The sequence below is a fragment of the Monodelphis domestica genome, chromosome 5 (assembly GCF_027887165.1).
Source record: "Monodelphis domestica isolate mMonDom1 chromosome 5, mMonDom1.pri, whole genome shotgun sequence".
In the NCBI taxonomy this organism is placed as follows: Eukaryota; Metazoa; Chordata; class Mammalia; order Didelphimorphia; family Didelphidae; genus Monodelphis; species Monodelphis domestica.
This window is the reverse complement of record NC_077231.1, coordinates 131,444,018-131,458,390: the sequence shown is the minus strand read 5'-3', so window position 1 is coordinate 131,458,390 and position 14,373 is coordinate 131,444,018. Positions and strand designations below refer to the sequence as shown.

The window sequence follows — 14,373 nt, the reverse complement described above, 5'->3', positions numbered from 1 at the left end:
GTATATAAATATTTTAATGTAATAGTGATTTCTTATTACACAATGGCAACTAATTAAAACTGTAACCTTAAAAATCCTCTGAATAATATACTTTGAAATAAAATAAGAAAACCTTTCTTAATAGTAATATCACAGTAGGATAAAAGGAAGCACAGTGTTTGATAAAGCACTGGGTCTAGAGTCAGGATGACCTAAGTTTCAGTGCTGCCTCTGACACTTACTAGTTGAGTCATCCTGAGCAATTCACTTAACCTCAATCAGGCTCAATTTCCACAACTGTAAAATGGAGGTTCACATCACAGGGTTTTTGTGAGGATAAAATGGAGCAGTATTTGTGAAGTGCATGGCATAGTATCTGGTCCAACAAGGCACTAAAGAAATATAGTAGCAGTAGTAGTAGGACAGCTAGTAGGAAGGACAGTCTAGGTTCATAAAGACCTGCATTCAAAGCTAGCCTCAAGCACTGGTTGTGTGAGCCTGAGCAAGTAATTTTATCCTATTTGCCTCAATTTCCTCATCTGTAAACTATCTTTTTGATATTAAGTATCTTTTCTAAGAAAAGTCCAAATGGATTCATGACTGAACCACAACAAAATAATTAGTAGTGATAATACAGAATGATTATTATTGTTGTTCTTATTAATATCACATTTGGTGATATTAAATATTATTATTTGTAAATAAAATGTATTATTTGCTTATACCAAATTGGTAAAATACTTGATGAGTGGGAGATGATTTCTTCCCATGGCAAACACCCATCTCATCTCATGGAACTGCAAGTGAGGCAGTGCAACTGTTCCCAGGCAGCTACCACAAGGGTCCCATCATCCTTGGTATCCCAAGCTGAAAGCTACCATCCCCTGCTTCTCCCTCAAATAATTCTTGAGTTGTCTCTTAGAAACAGGCCCTTCTCTCAGTTCAATGGCATCTTTGGCCATGTTGTCTTCAACTCTTTCTCAGCCTTGCCTCTTATTCCTCTAAATAAAATGAATTTATCTGATGTACAATAATTTCTAGTAATAGTTCTATCCTTGCTAGAAGCATTAATTAAGGAACCTGCTTCATAAACTTACTAGCAATAACCATAGGTACCATATTGTTAATTATATTTTATTTTCCTTATTGGGGCAAAATGTCTTTGAAATTGGAAAGTTGAGATAAATACCTAATCCTTTCTCAAAAAATAAAATATAAATAAAAAATCTTTGGACAAACACCAAAAATGAAATAATCTTTGGGGAATATTCCTAGAAAAAAGTTCATAGTTTTATATGCTATGATGATATTTGAAAAGATAAAAATGGAGAGGAGAAAGTAAGGAAAAGACATTAGTCTTGGAAAAAGTGAGGCACAAAGCCAGCTTCTCTCAGGGCAGGGCCCAAATTAATCCTTGGGAGTAAGTCAAGGACTTTATAGATTTGAACCCTCAAAGTACCCAAACTAATCCCATGGAGCAGAGCCCTGGGAAAATCAGGGTGTTATTTTTTAATCTCTTTTTATGTATTAAAAGAGAACACTTCAATAAATTTATAAGGCACCCTTCTAGTTAAGCCTAGAAGGAAAATTCAGAAGAATTTAAATAACCTCTCACTATATATAATCACATAAGAATTATTTGACTCAGAAAGTTGTAACCTGTCACCAGCTGAGAATATTACTAAGCATGTGTTTAGAGAAATAATCTTCAGTAACTGTTATTAATGAATACATTTTCCTTGAATAGATTCCCAAGTAGATACAGTTAAGAGAAAAAAGCTTCCCATCAATAATCCTCCTTCAGGTTTAAAATAATGCCCAAACAGTTAACTAGATAATCCAGATGCTTATTATGAAATTTTTTCAATTTTAGAATTCCAATTATGTGCAAAAAATATGAGGTATATATATCAGTGGGCAGGCCACAACTCATGATCAAGTAAACTAGATGCCTAAGGAATATAAGTGGCTCCAATTTTCATCTGTATATTTTAGGATACCATTTCTTGGAATATTGGTTCTATCACTAGTTCTGGGAATGAAAGAAAAACATTAATTAAATACTTCCTATGTGACAGACACTTGTGAAGATTGGATTTAGCTATTTCCTGATTGTAACAATGAAGATACTAGTTTAACAAAATCAGAAATGTCTTGGGAACTTTAAAATTACTCCACCCTACTTCGACCATACTTAGGGGAAGATAAAGTTGTAATCTCCTGATTGAACAATGAAGGTACTTAACTCCTACCTTATAGTGAAGCTAGAACTTTAAGTTAAGTCTATTTTAAGATCTTAATGCAAAAAGGTGTTAAGTAACTATAAAGGTTAAATTAATCACAAAAACGGTTAAGTAACTCTCAAAAGGTGAACTTAAGAAGTGTTAAGTAACTCTAAAGATATAATCTAATCAAAAGAAGATGAGAACTAAAAGTATGGGCAGTATTGGAGAAAAGCCTTTGATGTGATTGGTAGACATGAAAATTTAGAGGAGGAGACACAATGGTGAAAGATCTATATATTTGGGTTGCTTGCTCTCTCCGGAACCTTTTGGTGGCAGAGAGCCGGCTGATAGCAGTGTGCTGGGCCTTTCAGCATCTTAGCGTAGCTACAAGCTATTGTCCAGTTCAGTGGTGAGATTCTGGTTGAGTTTTCCTCCTTTACTTTCCAACTTTATCCTCTTAGAAGCCTCTAATCTTCTCCAGAGACCTAGAGGTGGGGATTTTAAACTCCCCCTGCCACAGGCCAAGCAGGAGAAATCCTATATCCTCTTCCCTTCTTCTCCTTAAATTCCTTCCCCCTATATTAATTAAATTACCATAAATTTCCAGACAGACTTGGGTATTTTATTTGAGATTTCCCTTGGTGGCCAATTAAATCTAGATTTAAGTCACAACCCTAAAATTATCTTTACACACTGGTAATACAAAGATGTGAAAGGGAGAAAGAAAGAGAGAAAGAAACAGTGTCTATCCTCCAGGATTCAATTTCTAATTCTAATAGAGGGAAAAGGCATATATTAGGGAAGAATTACAGAAAAGGAAGTTTAATTATTTGGATATGAAAATTTTAGAAGACTAGCAAGGTTATATAGCTGGGTTTCTGGTAGGGATGTAAAGTTAAAGTCTTATATCTAGGCCAGCCAGTAAATATAGTGGGCTCAGCAATCTGGCTAAGCAAACCACACTCAATGTTGAACCCTAAGGCAGGAACCTCAAAGATGCCTGGATTGATTTCTCCATAGGCTAGGATGTGGATTCAGAAGACATAGCATAAAGGGGCAGGTCACTTATCTGGTGTGAAGGAACAATGCAGGAAAATGCTGAGATGGTCTCACTGGACATCTGGACTAGACATAATGTTTGAGTATCATCTGATGTCTATGGATAGCCAACAAATATAACAAGTGGATGAGTCTGCACAGTCTCAGATAGAAGTTCATGTTCTGGACAAGGACAATCTACAATATCTCTCAGTTTCCTCTTCTATAAAAGAAATTTGGTTTAGATCATATGGTACCTTCCTATCTTTAAAACCCTATTATTCTCCAATAAATAAATACGCTACAAACAAACATTAATTGAACACCTACAACATTAAGTAAAGCACTAAGTTAGGCATTGAGGTGATAATATTTAGATTAAAAAAAAGAAATAGCTGACACAGATAAGGACCTAGATACAACTGATCTCAAAATAATAAATTAAGAACATATTTACTAAAATCTAGAGATCTTGATAATCTTTAAATATTCTAGTGAATTAAAATGTAATTTCAAGGATTTCCTTCCATGATGTAGGTGGTAACACATGATAGTTATCTTACTCTTGCCTATATTGTCCTGAAAAAACCTTCACAGGGTCACCATCCAATTCACTTGGGAATGGGGTGGAAATCCCTGTAGCATTCTTGACACTGAATGGATGCCAAAGGAACATGTGAGCTATCAGTCAGTTTATCCCTTGCTCTCAACATAGAAGAGACCTATCTTTTCCCCCGTTATATACCCCGGACCATGCCACAATTAATACACTTCATCCAACTGTTTTCCTATAAAGCATTTCATATGTATAATGTACCTTTCCCTTGCTCTTTGTGTGACTTTCAATTTTAATTCTTTAAATACTGGCATTCACAGGCTCGAACAAATATAGAATTCCCAGAAGAATGTTGTTGTTCAGTTGCTCACTCTTGTCCATCTCTATGACCCTGTAGGCCTGTGGGATTTTCTTGGCAAAGTTACTGGAGTGGTTTGCTATTTTCTTCTTTGGTAGATCATATTTTGTCAAAACTCTACCTATGACTTGCCTGTCTTGGGTAATCCTGTATGGCATAGTTCGTTGTTTCACTGACCTATGCAAGCCTCTCCACTGAGACAAGGAAGTGATGCAGAAGTTGTGTCAGAAGAATATTCGCATTAAAATAAGCCCCCATTTTTCAGAGTAAAGAATAGGGTTATTCAAAACACATTGTACAATTTCTTAAAGGCAATCTAGGTTGTTCTCCTCCAACTATTCAGCTCTAGGTCTAGCTCACTGTCCATTTGTAGTGTCTGATATACCCAAGTTATATATCAGAAATATGGATCAGCCAATGAGCAAAGTGATAGAAATGAATAAATTTTATAAATTTAAGGATCTTCTCTTCTGCTTGTGAAATCAACTATTGGGACTCTCTTTTTTAACCAAAAAAAAACAAACAAACATGGGCAATGTTATTAAGGGTCAGTAATATTTTAAAATTGGGACCTTTGTTGGCAATTGTTAACAGTGGGCTGAATAGTAAAAAGAAATTTCTATCCAGTTCAGTCCAAACATAAAAATTTGTTTTTTTTAGATTCTTTAAAATAAAAGTAGCATTCTTAATAGTAATATCAAACATAAGAGATGAACAATTATTTTCAAAAGTAAAATGATAATGGAATATAATTTAACATGTGCCCTAGGTCTAGTAGGGCTTGTCATTTATCTTTGAAAGAGAAAAGAGCCAAACAATGCCTCTTTGCCCAATAAGAAGAGAGTAAAAAGATCAGAAGGGGAAAGAATGTATCAGAAACAGATTACTGGACTTGTATATTAAAGTTCTACCTACTAATTTTAGTCAAATGAAGTCACCTATTCAGATCCAGGCTTGTTCAGCTCTGCCCCCTTTGCGACCTGGAGTTTCCAAACTTGCACTCTTTTATATCTGAAGGACAGGTGATTTCTGACCCCACTCCCCAAACTCCTTTTTTCAAATGTGTTGATTTAGAATCAAGAGTCCTAATCTGTTAATGACAGAGTCACCTCCTTAATCTGAGCCTAAGAAGCAACCTGAAAACCTAAAGATGGAATACAATTCCCTCCTGAGACCTATTGTTAATAGTAATATTAATAATAGTCAACTTTAAGATTTTCAAAGAACTTGAGAGATATTATCTTGTTTGATCCTCACAAAAATTCTGAGAGGCAGCTCCTATGATTTCCACTTTACAGATGAGAAACCTAAGGGTCAGGAAAGTTAAATGTTTTGCCCAGGGTCACACAGCTAATATGCATCTGAGGCAAGATTCACTCAGATTTTCCTGACTCTAAGTCTGGCACTGTTCCACCTAGCCAACCGCCCTTCTAGACAAAGTCTTATGTCCCTGAGGTTAATGTGGGCAAACTAACAATTGAACATGAAGGAAATTACAGATTTCCCTAAATCATAACTACAAATGTTTACTTTTATTTTATTATTATTTAAAAAAAAAAAACCTTACCTTCCATCTTGGAGTCAATACTGTGCATTGGCTCCAAGGCATAAGAGTGGTAAGGGCTAGGCAATAGGGGGTGGTTAAGTGACTTGCCCAGGGTCACACAGCCGGGAAGCGTCTGAGACCAGATTTGAACCCAGGACCTCCTGTCTCTAGGCCTGGCTCTAAATCCACTGAGCCACCCAGCTGCCCCCTCAAATGTTTACTTTCAAATACCTAATTGCCAATACCTAACTGAACTTCCTTTTGAGTTATTTCTACTTAAGAATTTTTAAGAACTGGAATCTGCTTCTTAGGTTCCTACTCCTCCTTCCTATATTATCCTGGCTCTTTAGAGCAACTGTTATATGTAGAAAAGTTCTACATCTTTCTGGAGGATTGTTTCCTTAGAATTTGTCCAATATTTGGATAGTAAATTACTGCTGGGAATATAACATGGAACTTTTCCCCCCAAGTAAGAAAACAAATCAACCAGTCAGGAAGTTGAAAATGAACTGGCAAATATGACAGGCAAATATGCAGACAGTGCTGTTGCCAGGAATGTACAATTAATGTCTACGTATAAGTAGACATCAAGATTTTTACTGAAAAGCAAGAAAGCACAAGTTTTGCTTTTCCACAAATATGACACATAATACAAAGAAACAGTTCCATCCCATTTCTCTCCATGCATTTCTTAGCTTCCTATATGGCATTATCTTGGAGGAACCAAAGTATTCTGGAGAGACTATTGAACTTGGAATCAGAAGATCAGAGTTCAAATTACAACCCTCTTGTTTACTGTCTAAATGACTATGGGAAAGTTGGTTAATCTTTTTAAGTCAAGTCATAAACACACATATAAACTAGCTAGTATGTAGGGTAGCAGCAGCAGCAGTAGCAGTAGAGGAGGAGGAGGAGGAGGAGGAGGAAGAGTAGTAGTAGTAGTAGTAGTACTGGGGTGATAAGGTAGAAATTGAAAATTACTCTTTTCCATTGAAACTACACTGCAGAGATGTCAAAGCTTCAACAAGTATAAGTAAAAATGGATGAAGAGATAATGCTCCTTAATTCCCTTTCTCTTACTATGCTATCTTAGCTAAGTTTCCTACCAATTACAAATAACCTCAAAATAAGATTTTGTCCCTTGACATTCCTGGCCTTGGGTACTATATACAAAAATATAAAGTAGGTAATGTTTATCTTCAGTGTTTCACATCTTTGGGGTTTTCTGAAATTACTTTCTTTTGGTTTCCTCCAATATGTCACAATTTATGATTCCCTTTTAAGCTTCATCCAAATTCTACCCCTTCATTGTGAGTGTACCCCAATGCCTTGTCATGGGTTTTGTTCTCCTTACCCTGTGTCATCAATGCCCTCATTTAAATCTCTATTAAAGTATCATCTCTCTAAGAATGACTTCCACACATTTAAACACAGATTTTATCTCTCTCCAAAGTTCCAATCCCAGGATACCAGTTGGCTACTGGTAGTTTCTAACTGGATTACCTAGAGAAACCTCAAATTCTAAATCATAAGCCATTTTCTTTCCCCCCAAACCCATCCTTTTTTATTTCCATATGCCTGTAGAGGGCACCAGCATCTTTGCAATGTCCCAGATTCCTAACTATCAGTCTTGCTCAAATTTTCATTTTCTTTTCTTATTTCTAATCACTTGCTTAAATCTTGTCCATTCAACCTCCACAGTATTTCTCATATTTGCCTTTTCTCAGCTCATTACAGCCATGACCAAGTTAAGGACGCCAACATCTCCTGCCCGGACTAACAAAATAGCCCTTTAATTAATCTTTCTGCCTTTAGTCTATCACCTATCCAATCCATACAGCTGCCAAGCTAACCTTCCTAAAGGATAGCCTTGACCATAATACATCTTTGTTCAAGATGCTTTAGTGTCTTTCAATTTTCCAATAGGATAAAATATGTAGAAAATTCTATTTAGTATCCAAAGCCCTCACTATATAGTTCTAATATTTCTTCCAGGATGATTACACATTATTTTCCTTTTACAAACTCTACATTTCAGTCAAAATGGCTGCAATATAATTTAGAATCATAAATTGAAAAATTTAAGGTACCCAGAGGTCATCTAGACTAACCTCCCTATTTTGCAGATGAGGAAATTGGAGAACAAAGTGGTTAAATGATTTGCCCATGGTCACATAAACAGTAAATATCAAGTAATATTTTAATCTACATTAAATCTTCCCTCTCTGTACCACTGCACAGGCTATACCACATGCTAATATTGTTCTTACTCCCCAACTTCCAAATGATAAATCCTCCTTCATCAAAAAACATACAAGTATGAAAATTTGTTTTCACTTTGTATATATTTTGTGTTTATTTATATCTGTATGTTAGAGGACTCCAGTCAGAATGTAAGATCCTTGAGGACAAGACAACTTCGATTTTGCTTTTGAAATCGCAGCAATTAGCACCTTGCTTGGCACATGGCAGGTTTGAAATAAATGCTTTTTTGCTTAATAATTGAAGTGTGTCCTAGACATGTGGGTTAGGAAAATAGATGCTAAGTTTGGGGAACAGGAAGTAGACCAGACTGTCTAGAATTGAGAATATCTGAAATGAGTAATGTGTAATGTCTCTAAAGGTAGGCTGCAACCAGACTCCAAAGGGCTCTAAATGCCAAACAGAAGAGGTTGTATTTTATACTACAGAGAACAGGTAGCCATTGTCACAGAGGAATAACCTGTTGGATCTGTGTTTTACGAAGTTTATTTGGCCATAAAGGAGGGTGGATTACAGAAAGGAAAAAGCAGGAGGAAACAGAAATAAGACCATTGAAATAGTTCAGGTGAAAGGTGAAGACAGTCTAAATTAAGGTGATGTCCTTGGGAATGGAGAAAAGAGAAGAGATGCAAAGGATAGTGTGGCCATAGACTCAACAAGCCAGCCGCCAGCAGGAAAAGCAGGTAATCCTCAAGAGAAAGTCTTTATCCACCTCTCCTAACTGAGAGCCTCAATGCTCTCTCCTTGCCAGAGTCTTCTCCTCCTCTCCAGATTCCAAACTCCAGGGGCCCCACCCCCATCAAGGTGATCAATTTCACATGCTCTTCAGCCTGGCACTTTTTCTCTAGTGCCAGCCTCTGTCACACCGATAATATTTAAATGTAAGACATTCAGTTCCCCAATTGACTACTTAAATTGTGCCAAGCACTGTGCTGTATGCTGGGATACAAAGAAAGGCAAAAACTGAACCTTCCTCTAAAGGACCTTATAGTGTATTGGGGAAGACACTATACAAATAATTATGTACAAACTATATATAGGATAAATTGTAAATAATCAATGGAGAGCAGTCATTAGAATTAAGAAGGATTGAAAAAGGCTTCCTATCAATGGTGGGGTTTTATCTGAGACTTGAAATCAGTCAGGGAAACTAATAGAGATGAAGAATAGTGTTCTAGATAGAGGGAACATCTGGGGAAAATGCACAGATGTGAATGGTCAAGGCTAACTCTTAGGCTACAAAACTAGGTGACTAGCCAGAAGGATGATTCCTTCAGTAGAAATAGGGAAGATAGGAAGAGGAACAGACTTGGGAGAATAGATAATAGTTCCAGTTTGGGACATATTCGGTATGACAGGTCTATGGTACAATGACCATTACATAACTGATATGGAGGTTGATTTTCTTATGAAATAAATTTTGTGAGCCCAAATTAAGCAAATAGGAATTCAGTTATATTAAATTTCATCTTAAATGATTAGGCCCAGTGTTGTAACTGGTCAAGATCTTTATAAATTCTGAGTATGTCTTTCATAGTTCCAGCTTTATATCATCTGAATATATGATAAATCTTCATCTTTATTCAAATCAGTAATAACATTTTTAAACAGAACACTGTTGATCACAAATCCCTTGGGCAGTCCACTAAAGACATTCTTCCAATTTAACATATAATTGATTATTAATGACAAATCTTTGGGTATGACCATATAATCAACTTTGAATCTATCCAATTTTACAACTATGTAGCATACATAGTTCTATGTATTCCACAAAGATAGGCTAAAAATCATTGTCAAATTGTATGATAGATTTACCTAAACCCAATCTACAGCATCCACTTCATACGCCAATCTAGAGATCTTGCCAAAAAAGAAAATACATGAAGAAGTCAATCTAGCATGATCTAAATACAATCACTTCTGGTATGCAAAATGGCACAACAAAACCCATGAGAAATGGAAAAAATGAGGTTGAGGCTCCATACTGAAAAGCTCAGCCAATCACACACAAAAATGAACAGGAATCTAAAAAAATGGTAGCATATTAAACTGTTAGGAAAAGCATAAATATCACAATAAATAATGTTGATGCTCTAACTTTGGATTCTTTTTCAGCCACATGCTACATGCACCACTGCTTCCTTCTCCCAACCAGGCTGATTTGGGAGGCATTGTCTTAGTGGAAGGTTGGGGCAGGGATGGAGTGCATGAGTAAAGTCCTGTCCTACTCTGCCTACAGCTCCCACTGCACCAGAAGATATACAATAAATGTGACATTTGACCAAGAAAAAGGCCTGAAATTGCTTATGAAAGTGGTCTTTGGAACAGTTTATGCTCATATATGGTGAAGCAGCGCCATTTTCTACATTCTCAATGTTTCTCAAGGACATACTCACACAGAAGCAAAAACAAAATTCAATTTATATTCAAATTATTCCCTTATATATCAACTGCACTGGAACAAATGTGTTTTCTAAACAAGCATTAGAGTAAAACTGACTATATTTGCTACCTCGTTATGATCAAGATTTGCTTTTCTAGATGTTCATTAACTATATTAGTAATGGCATTCTCTAATTTTTTTCTAAAAATCCAAGTCAAACTCATTAGATACTATCTTGCAAATGCCATTATCATCTTCTTTTTACACCAAATCAGGGCTATGTTTTCCTTTCTCCAATCTGGAAGACCTTTCCAATTTTATATAAACTCATAAAATACAATGACAATGATTCAGAATTCTTAGCTTCCAGTTCTTTCAGTAACAGAGAATATAGATCATCTGAGTCAGATGACTCAAACACATTCATTTTCACCTTGGGTAAAGACCCCACCCACCTCCACCATTGTCATTTTTGTTTGTTCTTACACTGCAGTTCAAAGGTAATTTTCTACAATAAAGAGAAGACAACTCAGCATTTATGTCTTATTTCATGAATTCTCTTTATCCTATGCCTCAGTAGCTTTTTTTTTTCCTCCTTTCCTTTTATCTTGCACTTATCTCCAATATAGCCAGTAGTGGACTGGTAAATATTTAATAACAGTCCCTCTGGGGAAAAATGTATGTGTGATACATAAATTTAATCTGTATTACTAACATTATCTCTTAAGTCTAGACAATCAGCAAAACAACAAATCCAACTCTGATCTTTGGCATTTGCCGATTTCCGAGGTGCATATGCTCACACTGAAAGTAATCCAGCATACCTCTGAATAGAACTAATATCAAAAGTGAAAACAAAATGACATTCTTTTTTTATTCTTAGTTTTGTGGTTTCTCTATTTTTTAAGATCTTATTCTTCTGATTTTTGAGTTTCTCATCCCTTTTGAGTTTTCTTTTCTATTATTATTCTATCTATTTTTATCTATATATCTATCTATCTATCTAATTTTAGTTGGTTTTTCATTTCAGAAATAAATATCACCAATTTTTTAAAAATGTCCCTTTTCTTAACTTAAAAATGAGTCCCAATTATCTTATGTCAAATACTTGTAAAAATAAAACAAGCCTTGCTAAAATTTTCAAATCAAGTGATTAAAATAAAAAAAAATTATAAAACTTTGTTTATGGTTTTTTTTCTTCTTGGTTGGAATATAAAACAATACAATTAAAATAGTCTAGTAAGTTTGAAAGGCATATTTTATGATAATAATAGGGCCCTTTCCATCTCTCTGCACCAGTAATAACTAGCCATGACTTTAGGAAAGACTATTTCTGGGTTTATCCATTTGTCTTTTAACGTATATTTAACCTAAAACAATAAAAACAAAACAACAAATACTGTTTGATAACTTACTAAAGACTGAAAAATGTTAAGTGAGAAATTTATCTTCTACTATTGATCATATAGCCCCAGGAAGGCAAAAAGAGACATAAATAAACAAAAATATATTCCAGAGTCTTTATGGAAGAACATGCTTTGAAGTATCAATACAAAAATGAAAAAAAAAAGTTTAAAAAATCACTACAAACAGTTGGTTACCCATTCATTTAGGGAAGGCTGAAAAAAAAACCTGATATATTAATGTAACAGAAAAAAGAATTCAGAGAAAGATGGCAAATTTTGTATGAAATTATGTAGAGCCAAAAAAAATGAACCAAGATACTAAGATAATATATATGAGAGCAAAAATTGTATTAAAAAGAATTCAAAGTTGGAGTAATTGAAAAGCTTATGGAATCTCTTGCTCATGGTAGAGAAGGAAGACACTACTAGGAAAAAATATATACACTCTCATCTGTGCACTATTTCAAATGTATTTGCTTGACTTGAGGAAGGACTCAATACAGAGGATTAGAGACCTTGAAATGACTATGGTATTTTTTAAAGGAATCAAACACAATGTTGGTTTTTTGTTTTGTTTTGTTTTTCAAGAGAGAAGATTGGGGGTTATCAGTCTACCTATAGTGACCTCTGTTCAGGCTGACTGTCAGCTGGGTGAGTGTGAAAGGTAGTCATATCGATATGAATATCATAACACTTTTGCTAATAATATTTACTATTTACCACTGGGAGAAGTGCAATGTTTCCTCTTTCTTTCCTTTCCCCTCTAGTAAAAGAGAAAGTTAATCTTTAAGCATTAGTCTTCTATCCATTATCTATATCTATTTTGCTCTGAAAACATAAGGAAAAAGGAACAACTTAACAGCAGCATCACCTTTGGTCTAGTGTCTCTTCCCTGGTTATTAAGCTTCAGGCTTCATCCTGATCTGGAGTTTAGAACGGAGACCTTACAGGGCAGCTATGTGGCTCAGTGGATTGAGAGCCAGGTCTGCTGACAGAAGGTCCTGGATTCAAATATGACCTTAGATACTTTCTAGCTGTGTGATCCTGGGCAAATCATTTCATCCCCTTTGGGTAGCCCTTACCACTACTCTGCCTTGGAACGAATACACAGAATTGATTCTAAGAAGAAAGATAAAGAGGGTTTTTATTTTTTTAATATAAGGAAAGAATGAAAAAATCAATGACTGACCTGTGATCCTCTGTACCCTCGTTTGTGGTCCCATTCAGAATGTCCCATGAGCTGCAAGGACAAAAGACCTAGTGTAAATTAAATGTTATAAAATGTTTCCAAGATGTACTAATTCTTTTCCTAAATTAATTATGTATCTCATCTTCTAGATTCTTAACCAGAGACAGAGAAGATTAGAAAAGATAAAACAGAAAATTCAATTATACAATATTGAAAATCTCTTGCACTTACAATATCATTGCAACTATAATACAAAGGAAATTATTGAGAAAGATATTTGCTATCAATTATTTGATATCAAAGACATACATATTCAACACAAATATATCAGATGAAAAGCATTCCCATTAGATATGTGGTCAAAGGATGAAGACAAAAAAATTCTCAAAAGAAAAAAATGAAAACTAGTAACGATATGAAATATGAAAGAATTGCTATTAATGAATGATCCAAATTTCTAACAAGATAAATATAAATCAAAATTTCCTCAGACCCCCCCCCCCAAATTGGTAAAAACATCAAAAGATAGGAATTCTCAATTTCGGAAAGACAATGACACTAATATGCCATTGGCAGTGTTGTGAATTGGTTATAATCATTTTGGAAAGTAATTTGGAATCATGGTAAGAAAGCAACTTAAAATATCCAAACGCTTTTAACCTCGTTATCCCGCTGGTGAGTATATTCCCAAAAGAGGTAGAAAGATCTTACACATACCAAAATATTTATATTTTGGAGGTGGCAGGGGTAGAGAGACAAAACAAATATTATATTGGAATATAATTTAACACAATGATTCAGTAAGTAATACCATGAAGGCTGTTAGAGAAATGGGAGAAAGACTTAAATACATTGATACAAAAATAAGTAAATAGAACCAGAAAAAAATATACAATAACAAAAAAAAATTGAAACACAAGTATAATGATTTGGCTTGGTCAAAATGAAGAGATCTCTTCTTTGCAGAGATGGGGGAGGGGATGGAAATGGAAGGATATTAATGTATGAAACATTGCATATGCTGTTGGATCTGATTATATTGGGTCTATTCTTTTATTCTGTCTTACAAAGGATGGCTTTATGGCAGTGGGGATGGGAAGAGAATATTGAAAGCTGTGGGTGACATATAAACAAAAGATATTAATAATATTTTTGAAATAAAAAATGAAGCAATAATTTAACTGACCAAAATTTTAAGAAGAAACATTTGAAATTAAACATAGATAAGATGGAATTTTAAAAGATTATGGAAAGTATAAACAAAAAAAAAGGAATGAGAGAAAAAGATTCTCTCCTATTCACAAAGGCAAGGAATTGGTATTATCATTTGGAATGTAAATATGGTAGAATTATTGAAAATTGTTATTATTTTGTATATTGAATTATTTCTATGGTAAACTTTCTCTAGATGCAATTTACTACAGAACC

General features: G+C 34.7%; 1 protein-coding gene across 1 annotated transcript in view; it reads right to left on the bottom strand.

Moving 5' to 3' along the window:
- Nucleotides 1–14,373, bottom strand: part of PDE3A (phosphodiesterase 3A) — a 345,376-nt gene that overhangs the window by 146,918 nt on the left and 184,085 nt on the right. The window contains exon 2 of the mRNA XM_001365787.4: nt 12,946–12,996. Coding sequence (XP_001365824.2) covers nt 12,946–12,996 — 51 coding nt within the window. The remainder of the gene's footprint in view (nt 1–12,945; nt 12,997–14,373) is intronic.